Source organism: Phacochoerus africanus, chromosome 9, assembly GCF_016906955.1.
Source record: "Phacochoerus africanus isolate WHEZ1 chromosome 9, ROS_Pafr_v1, whole genome shotgun sequence".
Lineage (NCBI taxonomy): Eukaryota > Metazoa > Chordata > Mammalia > Artiodactyla > Suidae > Phacochoerus > Phacochoerus africanus.
Genome location: NC_062552.1, coordinates 12,310,997 through 12,335,871, shown reverse-complemented (window position 1 = coordinate 12,335,871; position 24,875 = coordinate 12,310,997). Strand labels below are relative to the sequence as shown.

The following is a 24,875-nucleotide window of genomic DNA, read 5'->3' as shown; positions in this document are numbered from 1 at the left end:
GAAACAGAAGAAAAGCTTTGCCCAGGCTTGATCTGAAGCTTGTCCGTCTCTTCTGCTGCCAGGAGAAGCAGATTACTCATTAGGGAGGAGGAAGACAGCCGTCTGGCTCGGTGCCAGGCAGAGGAGTTGCAGTGGAGGAAGGACAGCGAGAGCGGCTGGGCCCCTTGAGGAGTCCCCTCCAGCCTCTCTGTCCAGGAGATGGGAGGTTTCATCGGAAGAAGCGTTCCCGGTCAGCTTGGTGCCCTCAGAGCTTCCCCAGCCAGGGAGCACCCAAGCGTGCCGGTTCTTACTGTGGATTTCCGTGTTTTCATGACGCTATTACACTTAGTCGTTGTAGTCTCTGTCCCCAAATTTGTAGATGAACGGCCCCCACCCCCCAAGACTGTTCCTCCTGGTGCTAGTGGTATTAAGGTGGTTTTGCCTGTCCTCAGCCCACTCTCATCCTAGCAGTAAGTGGTGGTGGTGTATCACTGTAGTGACCCTGGAGTCCGCACCCCTCTGCAGACTCGAACTCGCGTTGGGTGACCCTAGAGGGGAAGAGAGCCTGGTGACACAGCATGAGAGTGTCTACGGTTCTCCACGTCTGACCCGTGCAGCATTCTCCCTCTGGGGTTTCCACACTGCTGTGACCGGGATCACCACTAGGGGGGCACCTTGAGCTCGATGCTGGCTGATGCCAGGGGTCCCTGGCTCGCTGGCCTGTGAAGTATGAAGAGCTTGATCTCCCTTGATCAACGCAGCGCCTAACCCGGATGCCACGCCCCCTGCAGTCCGTGGTGCGTGATGCGTGCTTGGTGCGGGTGCAGCAGTGCCCTGGATGGCTTCTGCTTCTCTCATCACTGTGAGCTCTGTGTCTGTAAACTCTGCCTCAGCGCTTGGGAGAGCAAGGCTCCCTAACCTCCTGCGGCAGCACAGCCCACTTTAACAATTCCGATTACTTACTAATCTCTACTGTGCACAGTTAGCCCTCAGTGTCCGCAGGGGTGGGGGGTGGTTCCAGGAGCCCCTGCGTATAGGACTATCGGCGCATGCTCAAGTCCCTGACTTGTCCTCCGGGTAGAAGGTTTAGCATCCGCGGATGGCAAAGTACTACAGTATTTACTGAAAGAAAAAGGGAGGAAAATCCGCGTGTAAATGGACTCATGCAGGTCACGCCTCTGTTGTTTAAGGTCAACTGTATATCAGTGTAATTCTCAGTCCTGTCTGGGGTCCAGCCCTCCTTTTCACCCCATCACTCCACCCTGGGCATGCCCGCCAGCGCCCCCCTGGCTTTAGGACTTTGTGGTCGTACCCATGCCATATAGTATTGCAGTCTTTATTCTCTTTGGGGGAACCCTGTGCTTTCTTTTTTTTTTTTTTTTTTGATGAAGCTTGTAGTTCCACCAACTTTTAGGCACCCTATCCAGCCGTTGTTGGTTCGTATGGAATGGATGGTCAAATAGAAAATCCCTAGGCTTTTTGATGTGAACTATTCTTAAGTCCGATCTCTCCAACGCTGCCTCTAGGGCTGGGTATTTACGTTCAGTCTCATTAATCTTAATTTTTTTTGGTTTTGTGCTACCCACTTCCAGCTTTTCAGGACATATTTGAATATGAATTGGAATAATGTATTAAGCATCCCTTCCAGCCTTCTGTTACCTCTAAATATGATAACCAAAACACTAATAAAATGTGGAACAGAATAGGACTAAGAATAGAGTGCTCACATACCATTTCCTCCCCACTGACATTGAACAATTAAGGTCCACTGTACATACTAGAAACAAAGTAAGTGTTTGATGAATGAATATATGACCCACTTCCTTTGGGACATGTTTGGTCAGTCAGCCATCAAGGTATCTAATGATGCTATCATCTAGCCCACCTTTGTCCATCCTGGAAACTTGAAGGTCAGGGTGGGGCCTATTTTTAATATTTAACCTAAACGAAGTGCCTTCTGCCCTTGCACTACATAGATTTTCCTGTTCAGGAATTTAGTAAAACAAGAGGTGTGCGTGTCAGGGCTTAAAGAATGCTTGCCATGTCCTAGTGCCCTCTCCCATCAGGCCAGGTGTTCTGTCTCCTAAATGGTCATATGGTTCTTCCAGAACTGACATAAGCTCACCAGGCTGCATTTCCTCCTCTGTAAAGCTAAAACCCTGCCTCTGCTATGCTTGGACATATGTGCCAGCATCCAGTGGAAAAAAATGCACAACCAAAAAGGTGAGAATTCTGTTTTATTCAGTGGACTTGATCAGGACTTAGACCCAGAAGACAGCTTCTTAGAGGGCACGGAGAGGCTGCTCTGAAGAGGTAAGCCAAGATATTTAGAAGTTTTTGCAAAAACAAACAAGTCGTCAGAACATCAAAAGAGAACTATTTATTAAAGAAAACCAGCCACCTCCGATGAATGAATTCACCACTTTTCTGTGTGTGGGAAGATACAAGAGTCTGGGCTCATTGGACTCCTTCCTTTGATATGTACCTGAACTGTCTGTGGCCAATATCCTATGTTTTTCCCATCCCGAACCTCCGCAGGGTGCACACTTGGGGGCGGCTGCAGTGTCTGATGGCTCGATGGTTGCAGCATCCTTTGTTGACTGATACGGCGGGCGGCATTTTTCGTCCACATCAGAAGGTCATGGGAATTCACTCAAACTGAGAAGCTCACAGGGCAGCGGGTGGTGGGCAGAGCAACCCAGTTGATTGCTTTGACCTTAGAAGGCATTTCTAGGACTGTATGTATCTGATTCTAGGAGAATCTTCCATTCAGAGCAGTTGGTTGTCATTTTCAGGACTTGGCATCTGGCGGGATCATCTCATTTTCCTATCACTTCTGACACAATCTGAATCCTCATTAGTGGGGGGGGGGTGAATTATAACAAAGATATAGGTATGGGGCTTCCTAATTAAAGTTTGTTTTTCTCCCTGGAGATGACTGAGTCATGTGTAAAATTTATGATGATAGTCTTTTTAAAGTGTGTTGCCCATAGTTCTTGAAGATAGAATCCGAAGAAAAGAGGCATCCATTATTACTTAGAATTGTATTGAGTCTAGGTGATGGACCCCAAAGTAAACAGCTGAGTGCTGTCTAAATACCAGCTGCTTATCTCCAAGGCTCTGTCAGTTCCGTGTGCTCACAGCAGCTAGTTTGGTTTTCCAGCTGCCCCACTAGAAGGAGGCCGGAGGTGTTTATTTGGGAGCACATTCCAGCAGCCCTTGTTGTGCCTGTGACTCATCTGGAGGTTTTGTTAAAATGCAGGCTCTGAATCAGGAGGGCTGGGTGGGGCCTGGGATTCTGCATTTCTAAAACTGCTGGGGGTGCTGGTCCGAGGACCACCCTTGGAAGAGCAAGGCCTTATGCCACGGAGCTAAATTTTAAGATAATGATAGAGAGAGATGCGAATGTCTATATAAAGAAGCTTAAGATGAATGTACTCAGAACAGTGATCCTCAGGCCAACCGTACGTCGTCAACCCGAAATAAATTTGTCAGGATCCATCTCTTAACTCTTTGTTCACTTTTCCTTTCCTAATAATAATGTTTAAACATACGATCTGCATATATGGCTCTGTGGCAGTTTAGGTATAGAATCCTGTGTGGCCCCGTGTTTCCAAGAAATCTTGCTGTTGTGGCAAAGGACATCTGGAGGTGACCTCCTCACGGGCCCAGAAGGAAACACTGTTTGAGCACAGAGAAGGCAACTGGGGACACAGAGGGCTTTTGTCTGCAGCTAGAAAGAGACCCTAAAAGCCGACATCCACCCTCCTTTTTATTTCTCCCCTTCCTGGTCTCTTTTTCTCTCCCTTCTTTTTCCCTGAAGTGCCTTCTACCTTCATAATTTACCTCCCCATTCTTTTAATCCAGTGTGCCAGGGACCTGGTGGTGTACTGTGGCGCCCTCTCGTGGTGGTTCACTGAAAATACATCAAGACACAGTCCCTACCCTCACAATGATTTCTTTCCCCTGATGACAGTACAGGGAGCTCAGGAAACAGAGAAGGGACACATACTCCGGAATTAGAGAACCTAGTCCCCAAGCTGCAATGGTAAATAAGAGACATGGTCCTTTTAACTGTAAGAGGAGGGTGAGTCAAAATTTGTATTAGTCTGGCCCCAGCTCATGCCAGTTAATCTTTGTGTACTTGATATATCATTAGTATTCTCTGGAAAAGAATGTCTATCAATGGACAGCTTTTCAGAAAAATATATTTGAATTTGTGTGTCAAGGCCAATATGTTTGACTGGTCATTAGCAGAAGACCAGTCATAGCGTCTGTACCAAGATCTTTAGGGCCAACTAAGCCAGTGTCTCAAAAAAAGGGTGTAAATAAACCCAAGCCCTACTGAAAATCAAGTCAGCATTCTTTTTCAAATTCCCTAAAGCTGAGTTCTTTTTTAAAAAGTACCTTCGGAGGGGTTTTTTAGTTTTGTGTACGGTGCATTCAGTTGTACAGGCAATTTACATTTGCATTGCTAATGGACCTCGTTCTGAACATGTTTGACATTTTGCTTGGCTTTGAAAGGACTTTTATGCTGCTGCTTTTTCTTCCCTAGAGCTGCCTTGGGCTAATTAACCTATTCCCTTACTGGCTGGGCCTACTATATGCAAATAGTCTCATTCCGGATTCTGACATACTACTCTTGCATGAACATCCCTAATGAAATCCTGTGGGGTTTCATTGGATCAGTGCTACTGTGGAGCCAGCAGGGGGCGCATGGAACAGTTCCCTCTGGGCCCATCTCTTAAAAGACTTTTCTTTCCCAGTCCGCATGGGATGTGAGACTTAGGCAGTCCTTTCTTGGAGTGACTTTAGAAATGAAGATTATTATCAGAACTTTTTAAGCAGTGAGAAGGGGCAACTGTCTTTAATTTTTGTAGTTTAATTTTATCTATCGTTGTTTTGAACATAGCACTGACATCTTAATCAGTTTGCACATATTCAGTGTAAATTATGTGCCATGTTCTTCATAAGAGGAAACTGTACAGAACACAGTTATCTGGGACTTACAAAGCCCTGGGTCAAGAAGGTAGATAATTGCCATTACTTTTTTAACAGAGATATTTCTTCATGAATATTTTTGCTCTTTTTACCTACTTTTTTGTTTCTGTCTCAGTCTTAAAAGTGCCTCTCTTGTCATGTGAGCAATCCTATTCTTATCGAAATGTCATTTGTATTGAGACCCCAAATTTCTAACCTCCACCTCCTTGAATGCCTGGTCAAAGTCAAGAAGGATGGAGAACTTTTGTGTCATCTGTCCTTTTGTCATGGTGTTCATTAAGGATGTTGAAGCGAAAGCAATAAGGGCCACTACATCATTGGCCAGAAAAAAAGTTACAGATTGGAGAAGGGGGTGTGTAAGCTCTAAGGAGAGATGTGGGATGAGCTGGTACAGGAGGGGAGCATAGGAGGACAGAGAGAGAAAAGGGCTGTGTTACAAGCCAGGGACACTGATATTGCTTCAGCACAGGTAAAGGTCATATGCTGAAAATGGCTGCCTTATTGTGCCTGTTTTAACTTCACACCATAGACAAGAGGTCTGGGTTGGAGAAATGCTAAAACCCAGGGCCTGGATTCTCAGAGCCCAATCCTGCGCCCCCCCAGGATCACAGCGTGTGGCCTGTAGGTGGCCCTCACGCCTGCCACCTGTTAGCCTGGTTCCTCTTGGTTCCATTAATGACCTGCCTCTTGACAGGTGGGCATCTGTCTGCCCACACACGCCTGGTAACTTAGAGTTGTGTGGTTTCTGAGACACTGAGATCTGTGTCCCTGAAAACTGGCTCCAGGCTCACTAACGATACGTCCAGATGGAAACACACATGCCTGATGGGTCCGGCAGAGGTTTCGTCTCTAGGGTTAAGGGTGGATTGGCCCTTTCCAAGGAGAAGGGGGTGGAAGGTATAGGGAGAAAATTCAAAGACCAGAAGGGAAGTTAGAGGCAAAGGTAGAGCAAGCACATCACCCTTATTAAGAAGAGCCTCAGAGTTCCCATCATGGCTCAGTGGCTGGAGAACCCGACTAGCATCCCTGAGGACATGGGTTTGATCCCTGTCCTCGCTCAGTGGGTTAAGGATCCGGGGTTGCTGTGGCTGTGGTGTAGGCCGGCAGCTGCAGCTCTGATTGGACCCCTAGCCTGGGAACCTCCATGTGCGGTTAGTGCGGCCCTAAAAGACAAAAAAAAAAAAAAAAAAGAACGAACACTCTGGATGCATCAGCCTGAGAATCGCACTGATTCTTCCCTCTTGGCCACCCAGGGCACATGGAGTTCTCATGCAAGGGTTCAGATCCAAGGCGCAGTTGCAACCAACACCGGATCCTTTAACCCATTCTGCAGGGCCAGGGATCGAACCTGTGTCCTGGCGCTGCAGAGACGCCACGGATCCCATTGCACCACAGTGGGCACTCCAGTTGCACTTTCAACCATAACTGTGTTCAAGGTTTAACTGTCACAGATTCCTTTTGGCTTTCTGTTATCATGTGAGTAGCTGTACTGGGAATTGTTTGGAAACTTGTGGAGTACAGAATTATTTGGGGCTGGCTCTGCTGAGCTGGCCTGTGGAGAGAGTGTGTGTTGTGAGTGTGAGTGTGTGTGTGTTAGGGAAGAGAGAATTGTGGCAGATCCCATATGGACCCAGAGTCAGTGGAATCTGCGTAGCATCTATGGCAGGCAGATGAGGAATCAGGGATAACTATCAAGTCCACTGAGGACTTGGTTTCTCAAAGTCCGGGTGGGTCTGTCTCTGAGGGCAGGTCTGGCTGGCCCTCATGGGTGCCATCAGCCTTGTGAGCTTCATTCCAGTTGTCCAGCCAGGTAAAGAAGAGGCGAGGAGTAGAAGTGGCATTTCTGGAAGGAAAACTAAGAAACACATGTGTCTACACTCTGGAAAAAAAAAAAAAAAAACAGGAAGGAAGGAGAGAGGATATTGAGAGATGTCTTAGGAGATTTGCTGAGTCCATAAAAAAGGCTTTGACTTGCTCCCTGTCTGAATGGTCCTTCTGATGAGCTCCAACAAGGCCGGTGTGTCACCTGCTCTGACTCTGGGGCGATGGAGGGGATTTCACGTTGACATCAGCAGCCTAGTCGGAATCTCTGGGAGCACGTTCTTTTCTGGTGCTGATGTTCTGATTCCCTCTCCCTCTTCCCTCTCTTTCCTTCTCCTCTTACCCTCATCCCGATCCTCTTTCCTTTTCCCAGATTCCAGAGCGGCTGCTGGCGGATCGCCCCCGCGGGGAGATGATTCCTCATGAAGCGCCTGGATCCCCTACAGAAATCAAATGTGACTTTCCGTTTATCAGACTAAAACCAGAGCCAGCCAGACAGTGAAACAGTCACCGTGGAGGGGGGACGGCGAAAAATGAAATCCAACCAAGAGCGCAGCAACGAATGCCTGCCTCCCAAGAAGCGCGAGATCCCCGCCACCAGCCGGCCGTCGGAGGACAAGGCCACGGCCGTGCCCAGCGACAACCACCGCGCGGAGGGCGTGCCATGGCTCCCGGGCCACGCGGGCGCCCGGGGCCACGCTGGCGGGCGGCTCGGGCCGGCGGGGCCCCCGCCGGAGCTCGGTTTACAACAGGGAATAGGTTTACACAAAGCGCTGTCCTCGGGGCTGGACTACTCCCCACCCAGCGCGCCCCGGTCCGTCCCGGCGACCACGACGATGCCCGCGGCGTACCCGCCCCCGCAGTCTGGGGCCCCAGTGTCGCCCGTGCAGTACGCCCACCTGCCTGCGCACCCGTTGCAGTTCATTGGGTCTTCCCAATACAGCGGGCCCTACACCGGCTTCATCCCTTCCCAGCTGATCTCCCCCACGGCCAGCCCGGTCACCAGTGCGGTGGCCTCGGCCGCGGGGGCCGCCACTCCATCCCAGCGCTCCCAGCTGGAGGCCTATTCCACGCTGCTGGCCACCATGGGCGGCCTGAGCCAGGCCTCGGGGCACAAGGCTGAGCAGCAGCCGCCGCCGCCGCCGCCGCAGCACCTGGGCAGGACTGCGGGGCTCCTCCCCCCGGGGTCCCCACCCCCCACCCCGCAGAACCAGTACGTGCACATCTCCGGCTCCCCGCAGACCGCGGCGCGCCCGGCCTCCCCGCCGGCCATCCCCGTCCACCTCCACCCCCACCAGACCATGATCCCGCACACGCTCACCCTGGGGCCCTCCCCGCAGGTCGTCGTGCAATACACCGACTCCGGCAGCCACTTTGTCCCCCGCGAGGCCACCAAGAAAGCCGAGAGCAGCCGACTGCAGCAGGCCATGCAGGCCAAGGAGATCCTGAACGGGGAGCTGGAGAAGGGCCGCAGGTACGGGGCGCCCACCTCGGCCGACCTGGGCCTGGTGAAGGCGGGCGGCAAGGCCGTCCCCCACCCCTACGAGTCCAGGCACGTGGTGGTCCACCCCAGCCCCGCCGACTACGGCAGCCGGGACTCGTCGGGCGTGCGGGCCTCTGTGATGGTCCTGCCCAACAGCAGCACCCCTGCCGCTGACCTCGAGGTGCAGCAGGTCACCCACCGGGAGGCCTCCCCGTCCACCCTCAACGACAAAAGCGGCCTGCACTTAGGGAAGCCCGGCCACCGATCCTACGCGCTGTCACCTCAGCAGGCCCTGGGCCCCGAAGGAGTGAAGGCCGCTGCCGCCGCCGCCGCCGTCGCCACACTGTCCCCCCACACGGTCATTCAGACCACGCATAGCGCCTCGGAGCCACTCCCAGTCGGACTTCCGGCCACGGCCTTCTACGCGGGGACCCAGCCACCCGTCATCGGCTACCTGAGCAGCCAGCAGCAAGCGATCACCTACGCCGGCGGCCTGCCCCAGCACCTGGTCATCCCCGGCACCCAGCCCCTGCTCATCCCCGTCGGCAGCGCCGACATGGAGGGGTCGGGAGCGGCCTCGGCCATCGTCACGTCATCGCCCCAGTTTGCTGCAGTGCCTCACACGTTCGTCACCACCGCCCTGCCCAAGAACGAGAACTTCAGCCCGGAGGCCCTGGTCACCCAGGCCGCCTACCCGGCCATGGTGCAGGCCCAGATCCACCTGCCCGTGGTGCAGTCGGTGGCGTCCCCCGCAGCCGCGCCCCCCACGCTGCCTCCCTACTTCATGAAAGGCTCCATCATCCAGCTGGCCAACGGGGAGCTGAAGAAGGTGGAAGACCTAAAGACGGAAGACTTCATCCAGAGTGCGGAGATCAGCAACGACCTCAAGATCGACTCCAGCACCGTGGAGCGGATTGAGAACAGCCACAGCCCGGGCGTTGCGGTGATACAGTTTGCCGTCGGGGATCACCGAGCACAGGTAACGTTCATGCAGATCACGCAGGTATGGGGGCATCCTGCCCTGCCCGCTCTCATAGCTTCCGGGCACGATGAATTTCTTCCAAGAGGCAGACTTGTCTGCAGCTAGGGGGTGATAAAGGGTTTTTCACTTATACCTAGAGGTTAGACTCATCATCTTCCCACCCCATCCCCTGAGAGAATTAAGCCCTAAGGCACCAAGGCATTTGCTGTTTGTAACAAATTAACTTTTCTGCATGTCTGGTGCGGCTGGTAGCATATCATTTTCCCAGACAAATATGAAAAATCACTGCTTGAATTTTTTTTTTCTTACTGTTGTTCTGTGGTTTAGATGGGTAGCCCTGATTAAGAAGAGTCATTCTGGGAGCTCCCACTGTGGCTCATCAGGTTAAGACCCCGAGGTAGTCTCTGTGAAGATGCGGGTCCAATCCCTAACCTCGCTCAGTGAGTTAAGGATCCTGTGTTTCTGCAAGCTACAGTGTAGATTGCAGATGCGGCTTGGATCCCGTGTGGCTGTGGCCTGCAGCTGCAGCTCTAATGTGACCCCTAGCCTGGGAACTTCCATATGCCAAAGGTGTCACCCTGAAAAGAAAAGTCAATCTGCCTTTTTATTTTTTATTTTTATTTTTTTAGTGGTCAGGAAAGGACAGTGTTTGTCCAGAAGAAAATGTTAGGTGGCCAGAGTCACCATGTCCCCTTACAACTTCTGTGTTTTAAAATGTAGGTTTTGTTGTTATTTAGCTATGGCGAGGGCCCCTGCCATTGAAAAGATCCCCCACTATATACTCAGATCCCAAAAGGAGAGGGTGTGCCCTGGAGAATCGCCAGGGTCAGCCAGGAGGCACAGGGATGGAAGAGAAAACGTGGCCAGAAGCCTTTACTGCGGTTTCAGTGAGAAGGAGCCAGTGAGGCAGGGTGTAGATTTAGGATTGGCTAGTTTGAATCATCTCAGCAGGCTCTGGGCATGGGGCTGGCCCTAGGTGTCTGGTACCTGGCCCTGGAGTGATCAGCGCAGGAGTGATAGTGACCCAGTGAGCACCCGCTAGAGGAAGTGTCTGGGATGTGGGTGTTTGCTTTGCATACGAAGGACATTCTCCCGGGCAAGTGAGTTGTTGGTTGTCTCTGGGAATTAGCGAACCCAGGGAGGGGCAGTCCCTCCAGAGTCAGCAAGGCTTCAAGATGTCAAAGCATCAGATATAGAGAATAGAAGGCATGGTTGATATCTGGAAAGTCAGGCCTGGGCTTCTGATAAATGGAACCCCAAGGGCCGGTTGCTGCCAAGCTGAGTCACGTTAAAATTGGAACTGTGATCAACTCTCTTAATTCCCATGGTTCCTTCAGTCCATTCTTTTCCAGTCTCTTAAATCACTTGAATGCATTTATTCTGCCTGTTTGTATGGAAACAGCAGTTGCATGCCCAGCTTGCTTGGAATCAAACAGAATTGCCGCCCCCCCCCACCCCCTCACCCCCCAGGGTTGGGAACTTCCTTGGTTGGGGCTGGAGAGCATCACTCCCTCTGGGAACGGTTCTGTCCAGGACTTTGCACGGTTCCATCCACGCCTATATGACAGCGCCTCCTTCCGGTTGAAATGAGCTACAAAATGGTCATGGCATGGTTGGGGTTCAAAGCAACTAAAACCAACAGTGAAGACAGACTAGTTAATGGCTTGAATTGTGAGTATACTTTTTAAAAGATCAAGTGTGGTGGGAGAGAGTGCTTTTTCAAAACGTTTTCCAGAACTGCTTGTGCACAGTGAATGTCAGGGGGCCTGCATTGCCAAGAGCTTTTAGCCCCAAAGACTTTTTTTTTTTTTTTGATGGTGAGCTGTTACCATAGGCTTTGATAAGGCCCAAGAAAGAATTCTCAACATTCTCATTCTAAAAAAAGAAAAAGAACAAAAATCAGGATGTTTGAAAGGGGGCATCATTATTTAGAACCCACTACGCATTTGTAAGTGCTGCTTACTCTCACCTTCCTACATGGATCGGGGTGGCTACTAGTCTTTAACAAAGCTGTGTTTTCGCAGACCCCAGGTAAAGCCTGGAAAATAAATAAGGAAAAGTAAATGTTTTTTCATGGTCCTTTTAATCTTGAAAGCATCAGTGTGAACAGAGGTAGGCATGGAAGGAGAAGGGGCTATTTTGAAAGGCACCAGTCTCCTCTCTGGCACCTCTTTCAACTCTCCATAGCAGTTCAACTCTCAGCAGCTCTGAGCTGGGAGCTTCATCCCGGAAGCCTGGTAGCCTCCGCAGAGCCCCAGATGCCCAATCGACCTGGCAGTTCTTAGAGAGGAAGCATCTCCCTGTGTCGTCCATGCTCCATACTCTGCAGCGTGAACAGTTAAATGATCAAGCCATTGGCGTCCATGTGTGAAGTGTCCTTTCCTCCCCAGCAAAGATGGGCAGGAAGGCCCTGGGCAGCTCACAAGGGTGACTTGGGTTTCAAGCAGTCAACAGGAGAGCGGGGCTCTGACACAGCCGGTGATCTGTCACTGTACCCAGAAGCCTATCAGAAACAGGCTGACATCATCGCAGCGAAAATACTCCACCAGCTGTGTTGGTGGCATGTGACAGGAGCAGAGTCAGTAGAGAATCAGAGAGAGAGGGCGAGGCGGGGAGAGGGAAGGCAAGAGAGCATGAATGTCTGGATTGAATTTACGCTCCGAGGACGGAGGGCTTCCCTCCCTCCTCCGTGTGGCTCTCCGGTTCTCTCCCTTGGCCTGGAGAGGCAGCCCCCGTCTTCTCAGCTGGTTAGAAACCACTAACACGTGCGCCCATGGGGAGGTGTAGAACTCTGCCAAGTGTTCAGCTTAATTAGCAAAATCACAAAGTTGCCTGGGGAAGTTGAGGAAGGAAGGGGGAGGGGTGGACAGATGGCTTTAGCCCCCCCAGGCACGAATCCTGCACAGCAGCAGGACCACCGCAGGGAGGCTTGACCTCACACCCTGCCGTGGGCATCCTCAGTGAGTGCAGAGTGGCAGGTATGGAGAAGCCAGGATCTTGGGGTCTGGTCAGCCGAGAGATGGGAGGTCTCCCCTCTCAGCTCAGGGTTTTCTCGTCTCTAAAATGGGTAAATGATTCCTTAGAGAAGATCACGTCTGTTTCCGTAACCCTTCCCTTTCCTGCCTTGCAAGCAGCAGCCCTTGTAAGATTTACCAGCGTCCACTAAGCAAAAACCAAAGAGGGGTGAGGGGACACAAAGGAGAACGTCCCCCACGTCATGCTAATAGTGCACAGACCTAAGGGGAAGGAAAGCCATCCTGTGTAGAGCCAAGGGAGTTTGCCTGTGAAGGATTATTTTTAGGAGCGGACTTCCTAATTGTTATGGAAAGATGCCTCCAGGGCGGTCTTCGGCTGAAGCTCCAGATGAGGCACTGTGGGAGAAAAATGCTTTCACGTATGCGTCACCATCCCTGTGGTTTTGTCCTACCCGTCCCGTCCCTTGTGGCACAAGCAAAGCATCCTTGCATCCCCAGCTCCCCACCCAGGTGCCCTGGAAGAACACAAGTGCCGTGGGCACTGCAGGAAGCCTCTTGGTGGCCCCCTGGTGAAGGACCAGTAGCACCACCCCAGCGGGGGGAGAGTCACAGCTTCGGGCATGCGGTCCTCTCTCGGCCCTGGTGTTTCTGGCTGAGAACCCCCGTGGACAGCAGAATGACTTCCCTTGGGCCACACTCCCAAATAGAAACCACTTAATATCCTCCAAGTTCGAGGCCATAAGTCTGTGACGCATCCCAGAAGGACATTGCAGGGGCTAGCATCAATGCGGAAGCCATTGTGATTCAGCAGGAGGATAGAGCATTGTCTGCTTGGGTGGGAAGGAGATGAGGTGGTCGGAAAAGGCAGGACATGGAGCCAAAAAGACCCAAGGCTGAATCCGTCCTCCAGCACTCCGTAGCATTAGACTGTGCAAATCTTGTACAGATTATTGCACAGACGCTTCCTGGTGCAAATTACATGTGAACCTTGCATTTGGCTTACATCGTGGTATAAAGAATCAGGCTGTTGTTAGAATGAAAGAAAATGCATTCAAGGGAACCAGCGCGGTACACAGAGCACGTCATAGGTCCTCACCAATGTGGGTTTCCCTTGCCTGCTTCCGCTTGGGTGACTTTGACCCTGAGAAGAGAAAGGTTAGCTTCTGAAAAATGAATAAAAGCCTTAAGGCTCTCAGAAGCTCCCATTGTGGCTCGGTGGTAACGAGCCCGACTAGTACCCATGAGGATGCAGGTTTGATCCCTGGCCTCACTCGGTGGGTTAAGGATCTGGCATTGCCATGAGAGTTGTGTAGGTCATGGACTCGGCTCAGATGCCGTGCTGCTTGTGGCTGTGGTGTAGACCAGCAGCTATAGCTCTGCTTTGCCCCCTCGCCTGGGAACTTCCATATGCTGCAGGTGCGGCCCCCCCCACAAAAAAAAAAGAAAGAAAAAAAAAAGGCTTCATGCTCTCAAGAGTTTATGGAAGGAGAGACAGTCCAGAAAAGTCTAGAAAGAAGGCTGAACTTTCCCAGTGAGCCCTTTTTCCCCTGCCTCTCTTCCTGTGGCCTGTCCCCTTGATGGCCCAGACACGTCCATCCTGCTGTTCCTGTGAGGGAGGCAACGTGACTGCACGTTCACCTGCGTGCATGTGATACAAGCTCTGCTTTTCTGAGTGTGAGCTGGCCTGGTCGGATGGTTAGGTGGTCCAGCCCTGCACATCAGTAAGAGGACCGATACAGATACAGGCGCTCACACACCTCTCTTTTCCAGAGAGGATCTTAGCATCATGCCCACTGGATACCACCTGCCCAGGATGGCCCCCCTGGGGAGCCCTCGGCTTCCAGCTGGCAAACACTGTTCTGCCTGTGAACAGTCTCTCCCCTTCCTTCCATCTCACAGTCCCCAGGCTCCACTTTTCTGAAGAGCACACAAAATTTTGTAGAATTGGAGTAGATTATGAAGTACTGTTGTTGACTGCTTCTTCCTCAAGTGCTAGGCTTCTTTTGTTATTAGGGCTGTCTGTCACTTCCCAGATTCACGAGGTGACTGCTTTCTTTTACCTCCTTGGTGGCTACTTAATATTCAGTGCCATTTTCTTCTCCCAACTGTCCCCGTGTGTGTGTGTGTGTGTGTGTGTGTGTGTGTGTGTGTGTGTGTGTGTGTGCATGCACCCTCACACGCTCATACAGCCTATTAGGATAACCTGCTCATTGCACGTCTTCCAACGGCTTTTCTTTCATTCCACTGTGTTTTAATTTGGCTGCTGTGTTCTATGAGCCATCAGTGGCAGCATTATGTGTTTAATGGATTAGCTGGTGCCTAAAAATAGCCAGAGCCCTCATGCACACAGCACAGAGGCCTGTGTAGTCCCTTAGCAGCCAAGGCAAACTGACTTGCCAAACATTTTCCGTGTGGGGCTTGGTGGAAATGAGCCCTAATAAGTCAAAGACTAGATAGTGGCTGCCCTCGATGCAAAGCTCATTACCAGGCTTGGGGTCCAGTTATTGGTGGTAATTCTCTCAACTCTAGTGCCGGAAAGGCTCCAGAGGAGAAACGTTATCAAACACATTTTCGTTTGGGAGTCTGTATATCCTCCACATAACCCCCCCCAAAGAAGAAAAATGCTCTCCTTTAGCTTGTGTGTGATATGTGCCCCCGACTAGGGAATCTTACGTGTGTCATTGAAGATCCTCTTAGACGATTATTGTTTACAGCTTTTTTTAAATTAGATGTTCCCATCATGGCTTAGTGGTTAACGAACCCAACTAGCATCCATGAAGATGCGGGTTCAAGCCCTGGCCTTGCTCAGTGGGTTAAGGATCCGGCATTGCTGTGAGCTGTGGTATAGGTCACAGACTCGGCTTGGATCCCGCGTTGCTGTGGCTGGCGGCTACCGCTCTGATTGGACCCCTAGCCTGGGAACTTCCATATGCCTCAGGTGTGGCCCTAAAAAAAAAAAAAAAAAAGACACAAGTAAAATAAAATTATATTTTATTGGAGTTCCTGCTGTGGCACCGTGAGTTGAGAATCTACCTGCAGCAGCCCAGGTCGCTGCAGAGGTACAGGTCTGATCCCTCACCTGGCCCAGTGGGTCAAAGGATCCGGTGTTGCCATAGCTGCGGCGTGGGTCACAGCTGTGGCTGGGATTCAGTCCCTGGCCTGGGAACTTCCATATGCCATGGGTGTGGCCATGAAAATAAAATTAGACTTTATCGTTGAAAGTAGTTCTATGTTTACAAGACATGGAGCAGAAAGTACAGAGTTCCAGACCCCAAGAGCTCCCCGCTGTTAAAACCTTGCATTTTGTGGTACATCTGTGATAGTTGACGAGCTCGGTACTTTGCATCGGGATGTACTCTGCGCTCCACGTGCAGTCGGCTTTGACACAGGGGTGCGATCACGTATCCAGCCTTACAGTGTCTCACAAAGTTTTCCCACCCTGAAAAGCCCTCACCTATTGGCACTCCTCACCCCCATGGCAACCACAGACCTGATTGCATCTCTGTGGTTCTGCCTTGTCCAGACGGTCATGCAGCTGGACTCCTGCAGTATGTAGCCTTTCCAGGCTGGCTTCTGTCACCCCTCAATGTGCATTTACGGTGCTTGTAAGACTTTTCGTGGCTTTGAGGGCTCCTTTCTTTGTAGCACAGAATAATTGCCCATTGTTCTTGAAGACACACCTTTGCAGACCCCAGGGGAGGAGGGCTGCGAGATAGACCATGTACCCCAGAGCTGCCCTGGTCACCTGCTGAGCATCCCAGCGGGACCTCCCCGCAGTGCAGGCTCTGGGAGCCAAGCGACAGTGTGAGAAGCAGCCAGCTCATCCATCACGGGGGGGCTTGTGTTTGGACGCATCTCTGCTCTGGGATGTGGGTTTAATGAACAGCCTGAAACGCTTTCAACCAAAGACTGAGTCAGGCTTAGCGTGAACGTGGTGAAATGTTTTAAATAGCACACTCACAGATACACTTCCACTCGACGGAAAAGGCATGCCTGTTTTTCTTAATGGTTTTTGAAGGAAATGGGTCTGTCCGCTCGCCCCTCCATCCTTGTTCCAGGATTTTCAGATTTTCCTGCTTGTGGAGGATATAGTCGTGCAGACTGGCCTTAAGGAAGCAGATTGGCTTTTCTCTGCAGGTAAAACAGGACCAGAAGACCAAGCTAGGAATTCTCAGTATAATTGTTTCACCAAAAGCAGGACATGGTCACTGAAACCCAGCTTCTGAGCAATGTCCTTGCTCCCAGATCTGGGCAGAATTTGTACATTTGAGATATGCTCAAGCAAAAAAAAAAAAAAAATGTTTTGTAAAACAGATGCCCCTCACATTTGTGAAAACAGGGATTCTCATGAAGGAAAAGGGAGGCAGTTTTAAACAACAGACGTTTCGTTTTCTTTATCTCTTGCTTTTGGCGTCATGTACATATGTGTGTATAGAGACATAGCACCAATCTCTGGTTGAAAAATACAACCAAACAGCATAAATATGTGTATATGTATACAGTATTTAGATACAATAGTCCTTAACTATTGGGAAGTTCAGCAAAAAATCTAGAGGGATTTTTTGCTGAACTTCAGAGCTAAGAAGGAACGTAAGAGCCGGTCATTTGCCAGATCAGGAAGGTGACATTGAATCAATAATTTTCAGCCCCGAAGGGAGGATGTGTTGCCTCTGTCTTGGTTTCTCCAGCCTGAGTGGAAGTTGCAGGCGATGGGTTCAGAGGGGTTGGTTCAGCAGGGCTGCAGAGAGGGAGGGGAAAGGCAGATCTCCCTTAGGAGTGGCAGCGAGGGATGGGTGTGCTGGCAGCAGCAGGGGGAGGGCAGGAAAGGGCCCAGGAGGATGTGGGAGGTGATCACCCCTGAAAGACAGAGGTACCAGGGGCATGCAGAGATGAAAGACAGGGGCCTCAAGCTGACAGCGGGACAAAGGCTATTCATTGCTCCCATTTTATCCTCCAGACTGCTTTAAGTGTTTGGAAAAGGAGGTATTTATGGGATGAAAAAGTGGGGGAGGGGGTGTCGAGCTGTCAGGAGTTATGTAACAGGCTTCCCTTCTCTGCGGTTCGGCCTCTGTGAATGTATCTTCACGGGGGTTCAATCAGACTGTGTGAACTCTGATGGGGTCATAAAAGGAATGATTAGCACAGCCCAAAGAGCAAACAGGAACCTCAGGATTGAAAGTAACAGAGTGTAGAGGCAGGGAAAATCAAGATAAGCTCAGAATCTGACAGCGGTGTGGGGGAGCGAGGCAGCCATGGCTGAGCCCGGAAGGCCACCTGTTAGGGGGTGAGCATCACCCAGGAAGGCCCTGCTTCTCTCCCTGGCGGGGACCACAAGCCATATTTATCCCTGGCTGGTGGGGAGCCAGGCCAGGCGGAGCCTCTCCAGCATCTAAACATCGACCTCTGTTGGCCAGTCATGCCATTGCCATGTTTTGATGTTCTGAAGGCAAACCCTGAGCTCAGTCTTTGAGATTTGTTCTGAGCACCTGTTTCAGGCCAGGCAGTATTCTGCACCCTGCAGATAAAACAGGGAGCAAACCAGACAGTAGCACAGCCCCCATGGAAGAGACAGTCTTAGGGGAGTTGTTGGGAAGAGGTGAGAGAGACAAGTAGCTAAGTCAAGAAAATAGAAAATAAGTGCCATGGAGAAACTAAAGCAGCCTAGAGGAGACAGATAATAGGGGCGGAAGGTAGTTTTTCAAATAGGGTGGTTGGTGATGGTCTTTCTGAGACAGGGAGCCAGAGGTGACAGGATGCAGGGCGAAAAGGATTCCCAAAGGAGGGAATCGCAGATGCACAGACCCAGAGGCACAAATGCCTTTGGGAGTGAAAGGACCAGCAAGGGGACCAGTGTCCCTACATTCCCGGGAGGACGGCGACATGAAGACCACGCCAGGCTCGTTCGTGGTGGCTTTTTCTCCCAGTGAGAAGCTGGAGTTGCTAGGACCGTGGCGATGGGGGCCGTGAGAAGTGGTCTCACTCCCGATGTATTTAGAAGAGTGATAGGATTTGCTCGCAATTTGGATGTGCATGGTACGGAGAAGGAGCTGAGTACCTTGGGTACTGGATGCCTGGGCCATTGACTTGAACCCTGAAAGAATGGGGGATGCCATGTTCCTGGAGGTGGGGAGGAACACAGGAGGCACCAGAGGGCAGGGCCACATCAGGAGGTCTGCTTGGGACGCATTAAGGTTGAGCTGCCAATAGATATCCAAGTGGGCATGGCCAGATAACATGGTTGCCACCATACGGTGGTGGTTATGGTTTTGCATGCAAGTCTGGTTTCTCATTAAAGGCAGGAACCAGGTCTTAAACAATAAGTCCCTAACACGTAGCAGGTGCTCACTGTTAAATTTTGAGCTTTGTTAACACTGCAGCCTAGAATGTGAACCCTTAAGAATATGTCGAAGCTCTCAGTGCCAGCGGGAGGCCTACATGGACCTCAAGTTCAAGGAATTGAGACTCCGTTTTCCTGGTTTGAAGTGACATCATGGGGAGTTCCCCGTTGTGGCTCAGCAGAAACAAATCTGACTAGTATCCATGCGAATGCAGGTCTGATCCCTGGCCTTGCTCAATGGGTTAAGGATCCAGCACTGCCGTGCACTGTGGTTCAGGTCACAGACACAGCTTGGGTCCTGCCTGGCTGTGGCATAGGCCAGAAGCTGCAGCTCCATTTCCCTAGCCTGGGAACTTCCATGTGCCACGAGCGCAGCCCTAAAAAGCAAAATAAATAAAAAGGTTAAAAAAAAAAGTGACATCATGTCCAAAAGTCTCCCATCTGTTTCGCCTTCAGGATGGTACCCGTTGGCATTGACAGCATCTTTTGAGGCAGATGACACTTCTGTCCAAGGGATTTTAAAGCTGACACACCCAACCATGTATATTCGCATGGAAAAATCCCTCAGTCTGATTTCTTCATTAACTGTTAATGATCAGTTAACCTTTAAGAATGTTTATGTCCTTCTGACAGACTTAATTATGAAATAAAAATAGATGTGTTATGACTGCTTTAGTGTGCTTGACTTGAGATACGTGCAACAAGAGTTTAACTTTCACCCAAGAGAGGAGTTCCCGTCGTGGCGCAGTGGTTAACGAATCTGACTAGGAACCATGAGGTTGCAGGTTCGATCCCTGGCCTTGCTCAGTGGGTTAAGGATCTGGCGTTGCCATTAGCTGTGGTGTAGGTTGCAAATGCTGCTCGGATCTGGCGTTGCTATGGCTGTGGTGTAGGCCATCAGCCACAGCTCTGATTCGACCCCTAGCTTGGGAACCTCCATATGCTGCGGGAGCAGCCCAAGAAATGGTGAAAAGAAAAGAAAAGGAAAAAAAAAAACTTTCACCAAAGAAAGGAAAATAACTTATTTTAGTTCACATATATGCAGATCCTCCCCCCCCCCAAAAAAAAGTGTATTATCTAGGTAATTGAGGCTACGTAATTGAGAAGGAGGTAAATATTCTTGAAGAGGAATAATTAGAAAAATAACGTGATCTGAACTCCCCACCCACTGCTTATAGTAATGAGATTATCTGAATCTTTTGCTCCTAATTTTTTTTTCTTTTTTTATGGCCACGCCTGTGGCACATGGAAGTTCCCAAGCCAGGGACTAAACCTGAGCCACAGCTGCGACCTGTACCACAGCTGCATGCGACCCAGGCCAGACCCTTAACCCACTGCCCCAGGCCAGGGGTTGAACTCCCGTGCCCCTGCAGTGACCCAAGCCACTGCAGTTGGATTCTTAACCCACTGCCCCACAGAAGGAACTCCCTTTTCCTCCTCATAGGTGTTGGCCTCCTGGCTGAGGGTGTGGCATCTTTTCTCAGGATGGCAGAGCTCTTTTGGGAAAGGACAAAGCCGGAACATAGGAGAAAGGAACCACAGGCGAGCCTTTGAAGTGGTGGAGATTTTCTTAGGAATTCAGGTTAAAATAAATCCCATGATCATCAGCTCTTTTTCAGTGAAGAGTATTTTCTCAAATATTCTTCACTCTCCCCTGTTATTTTATGTTCATGAATTTTTAGCTAGGCTGTTCGAGGTATCACCCACCTCACAGCCTTGAATTCGAAGACCTGCCTTTGGAGTTTTGAGATGAGGGAGTCAGGAAGGACTTTTAAAATGCCCCCAAAGGTTATGGTATCCACAGCAAGAAACGTCTGCATCTACATCATAGCTCACGGAATCATCAAGGCCTTGAAGACCTTTCTTCCTGATGAGTCACCAGATGCTTGGCACCATGCAAAAATCTTCAGGTAGCTTTTGTGCAGTAATAGTTACTTGCAGAACGTGAATATTGGCTGCTCTGAGAAGTGTGTATAATATGGCTCACACAAGCAAGAACCTGTCTGTTCGTAGGTGTTGGGCTGTCTGTTTGCAAGATTCTTCCCAAGAGTAGGGGATCATCTAGACAAAGACGCTGAGCAGTCCCCAGTTGAGTAGGACTTGTTCTTTCTGCTCAGCATAGGATGTTAATGGCTCTAAGAGGTGCGCGACAGGGAGTTCCCGTTGTGGCGCAGTGGAAACAAATCCCACTGGTATCCATGAGGATGCAGGTTCAATCCCTGGCCTTGCTCAGTGGGTCCCAGGATCTGGCATTGCTGTGAGCTGTGGTGTAGGTCACAGACGAGGCTCGGATCAGGCGTGGCTGCGGCTGCGGCTGCGGCGTGGGTCAGCAGCTGCAGCTCCGATTAGACCCCTAGCCTGGGAACTTCCATATGCTGCAGGTGCGGCCCTAAAAAGCGAAAAATAAATAAATAAATAAATAAATAAGCGGTTCATGACAGGATTTATGGAGCCAGCTCCAGGTCCATCCTCCCATGTATAGAGGCTAGACTTATATGGTCAAGATGTAAGGCTGATGCTCGTTCACTGTTTTCTGCATCATGAAAAAAATCCACGACCTCAGGTCACTGGATCCAATTTATTTCATGTAACATCCATCACCGGTGGGGTAGTGGGAACATTAAGTTCATCTCTTCTGGTGGTATTATAATGCCTTTGTTCCCAGGCGCAGAGAACTGCAACATAGGAAAAAGACAATGGGTTTGGGAGCCAAAAAGACTGGGGTTCCATCCCAGCTGCATCAGTTTATAGCCATGACATTAGTCAAGTGATTTAACCTCTCTGAAACTATAGTTCCTTATTTGTAAAATGGGAACAACAGGACTTTTCACTAGTATATTATGAGCATTAAACAAAATACTTTTTGTAAGTGTGTTCCTGAAGGTTTGACAGATAGTAGACACTCAAAAATTTTGAGTTCTCTTTACATCATTAAAATAGCCCAGAAAAATGAAAATTTCCCCAGATAATACATTTATATGAGCTCGTGTCCACACACACACAAACACACACACACTACAGTAATAGGCTTCCTTATAAATTCATTTAGTTCTAAAAACATTTATGCCTCCGTTAGAGCAAATAAAGTGTATCATTCAGGAAGCGTGTCTAGAACTAGCTCGATCATTGTTCTCAAAAAAGGCAAAGTAAGATAAATAGGAAAGCCATAATCCATGGAAATTACATGGAAATTTACTACTTTTAAAGTGGGATGTTTTAATTACTTAGGTATTTCTGTACCTGTGTATAAATTCAACAGAACAGTGTAGGTGTTATATTGTATTTAATCAATAACAGTTGCCCTTCCATGTCCAAGGCTTCTGCATCTGTGGACTCATCCAAGCACAGACTGAAAATATTTATGGGAGAAAAATTCGGGAAAGTTTCAAAAAGCACAACTTGAATTTCCCCCACACCAGGCAACCGTTTGCATTGTAGTGTAAGTAGAGTAGAGATGATCTGATGGATACAGGAGGATGTGTGCAAGTTATCAGCAGATACTAGGCGGTTTTATACAGGGACTTGAGCATCCTCAGATGTTGGCATCCATGAAGAGTCCTAGAGCCAGTTTCCTGTGGATCCTGAGGGACCACGATATTATTTTAATTTACTCACTTACCTACCATTTTCATTGTTCTTTGCTCCTCCCTGCATCTGCAAACTTCCATCTGTAGTCGTTTTTCCTCTACCTGAAGACTCTTTGGTATTTTCTTTAGGGCACATCTGTTCATGGTGAATTGTCTTAACTACTGCTTGTCTGAAAAATGTCTCTGTCTTCATTCTTGAAGGATCTTTTTGTTCAATGTAGAATTTTTGGTCGGCAGTTCTTTCTTCTTCTTCGGTACTTTAAAGATATTCTAGGAGTTCCCATCGTGGCTCAGCAGTAGCAAACCTGACGAGTATCAGTGAGGACTCAGTTTTGATCCCTGGTCTCGCTCAGTGGGTTCAGGATCTGGTGTTGCCATGAGCTGTGGTGTAGGTCACAGATGCCGCTTGGATCCCACGTGGCTGTGGCTGTGGCTGTGGTGTAGGCCGGCAGCTGCAACTCCAAATGGACCCCAAGCCTGGGAACCTGCATATGCCACATGTGCAGCCCTAAAAAGACTCTCTCTATAGATAGATAGATAGACAGACAGAAATACAAAAGACAAAAAAAAAAAGCAATTCAATCTCTCTCTCATTTTTTTAGGGCCACACCCACAGCATGTGGAGGTTCCCATGCTAGGGGTCCAATCAGAGGTGTAGCTGCCGGCCTACGCCACAGCCACAGTGACGCAGGATCCAAGCCACATCTGCGACTTATACCACAGCTCATGGCAACACTGGATCTTTAACCCACTGAGCAAGGCCAGAGATCAAACCTGCAACCTCTTGGTTCCTAATCGTGTTCGTTTCTGCTGTGCCACAATGAGAACTCCCACTAATGCTCTCTTTAACTGTGCTTATTCTGTAGGAAAAGCCATTGCATTCTTGATTTTAGTATTTTTTTTTTCATCTAGAATTTCCATGGATCTTTTGAAAATAGATTCTAGTTCTCTATCAAAATCCTCATTTGTCTTTAATCTGAAATATTATAAACATAGTCATTTTAAAGTCTGTATCTGATGACTCCATATCAGAAGCCACTGGGGGTCTGTCTATATTACCTGTTCTTTCTACTGGTTTTTTATTCAGCTCAGCTGCTCGGGAACCTTCTCCCAATTAAAAATGGAACATCTTTTATTTGGAAAATTTCTTGAACTGTGGAAACAATTCAAGACTTTAATCCAATTTTAAGGACGAAGAGGATTAAAATCTGAGCTTCAGACATTGAGAGGGCCTGTCTGCTTCTGTTTCACCTTACTTTAGATTTCAGTGCTTTTGGGGTGGGGGGGTCCCAGCCTCGAAGTGCCCACTTCACTGGAGAACACCCTCATGTCTTGCTGAACTCCATTCCCTGAAATGTAACCCCCATGCTCTTGAGATTACTTAAAGCCCACTCAGTTTCATAACTTCCCCACTTTGGAATCTACTAATACCCTTGGGGGGAAATAGCACCACCACCATTCAAATCTCTGGCCATCACCCTTTCCTGATTAAAAGCCAGTGATTTTTTTTACTGTCTTATTTTCTGGCTGCTGCCATCAGAAAAAAAAAAAATAGTTCTTTTACATTTGGTCCAGAGTTTGCTTGGTTTTTTGTTCAGAGTGTTTAGTTGTCCTCAGCAGGAAGGTTGGTACAAATTACCTAGCCTGCTGCACCTAAAAAAAAAAAAAAACCATTGAAAACGTGACTGTTTAAAATTACTTCATGGTTTGCTCTCTTTTTTAATACATAGCATAAAGTGGAACATAATAAATTTCCATGAAAATGAAACTGTTCAAACTTGAAATGCATTTCACCCTGATGGAATGACAGTGGTAAGACTTCCATCACACCGTTCGCAAATCCCGCACACACACCTCCCTGCCTTTGTTCACACAGCCCTGCTTCCAGGGACACCTTTTCCTTGTACCCATTCCTCTCTTCCAGTCCCATTATTTTTTAAAACTCAGCACAGTGTGCCCTCTTCAAGGATGCCTTCCTTACCCGCCTCTTCCATGCCTTTCCTCTGCCCTCCAACAACTTAATCCTGCGCCAAGCGTGACCACCCCGCCCTGTGACCACACTTGCCACATCCTCCGGAGGTTATTGTTCCTGTGCCTTTTTTGCCCATTTGATTATGAACTCCTTTGTGACCAGGACCGCTGTTTGCAGCGCGTTCTTTATCACAGCGCGCGGCACATGGTAGCACAGAGAAAATAGCAGCTATTAAAAGGATACCCGGCTTCCCTGGCTTCCGGTAGTTGTTTTTCAAACAGAAAAGAGATGGATTTGAGTACCTGGGGCTTGAGTGTGTAGCTGGGCTGAGCGCTTGAGCTGTCTGTATTCATTTCACCGTCTACCCAGCCGTGTCTTCCCCCCAAATCCTGCCCATCCTTTGGGTCCTAGGAGCCCTCCCTGCTTTCTCCGGCCGTCACAGATTCTTCTCCCCCTAAATTCCTAAAGTACATATTTATTTACCCAATAAATATTATGTTTCAACCATGTACCATGTGCTAGGTACTCTTAGGGGCCGGGGCCACAAGTGCTAAACACCTAAGTGTGTAGCTCACGGAGCTTAAAAACAGTCTAACTCTGATCCTTATTTAGCCCTGTCATCCATGAGAATAGCATCTCTGCCGTGGGTTCGTAGAGCATGAGACCAGACCTTCAAAGGGACCTCATGTGCAGGGCTGAGCCCAGCACTGAACCCTAAGTAGCTCTTCCGTCTTCCTG

The 24,875-nt window shown here is 49.4% G+C and overlaps 1 protein-coding gene across 3 annotated transcripts in view; it reads left to right on the top strand.

Annotated features, from left to right (window-relative positions):
• The window catches only part of ATXN1 (ataxin 1), a 418,270-nt gene that overhangs the window by 392,450 nt on the left and 945 nt on the right, over nt 1-24,875 (top strand). For all 3 annotated transcript variants that reach the window (XM_047795260.1, XM_047795259.1, XM_047795261.1), the window contains one exon: nt 7,175-9,263. In XM_047795260.1, coding sequence (XP_047651216.1) covers nt 7,335-9,263 — 1,929 coding nt within the window. In that variant the 5' untranslated portion in view covers nt 7,175-7,334. The remainder of the gene's footprint in view (nt 1-7,174; nt 9,264-24,875) is intronic.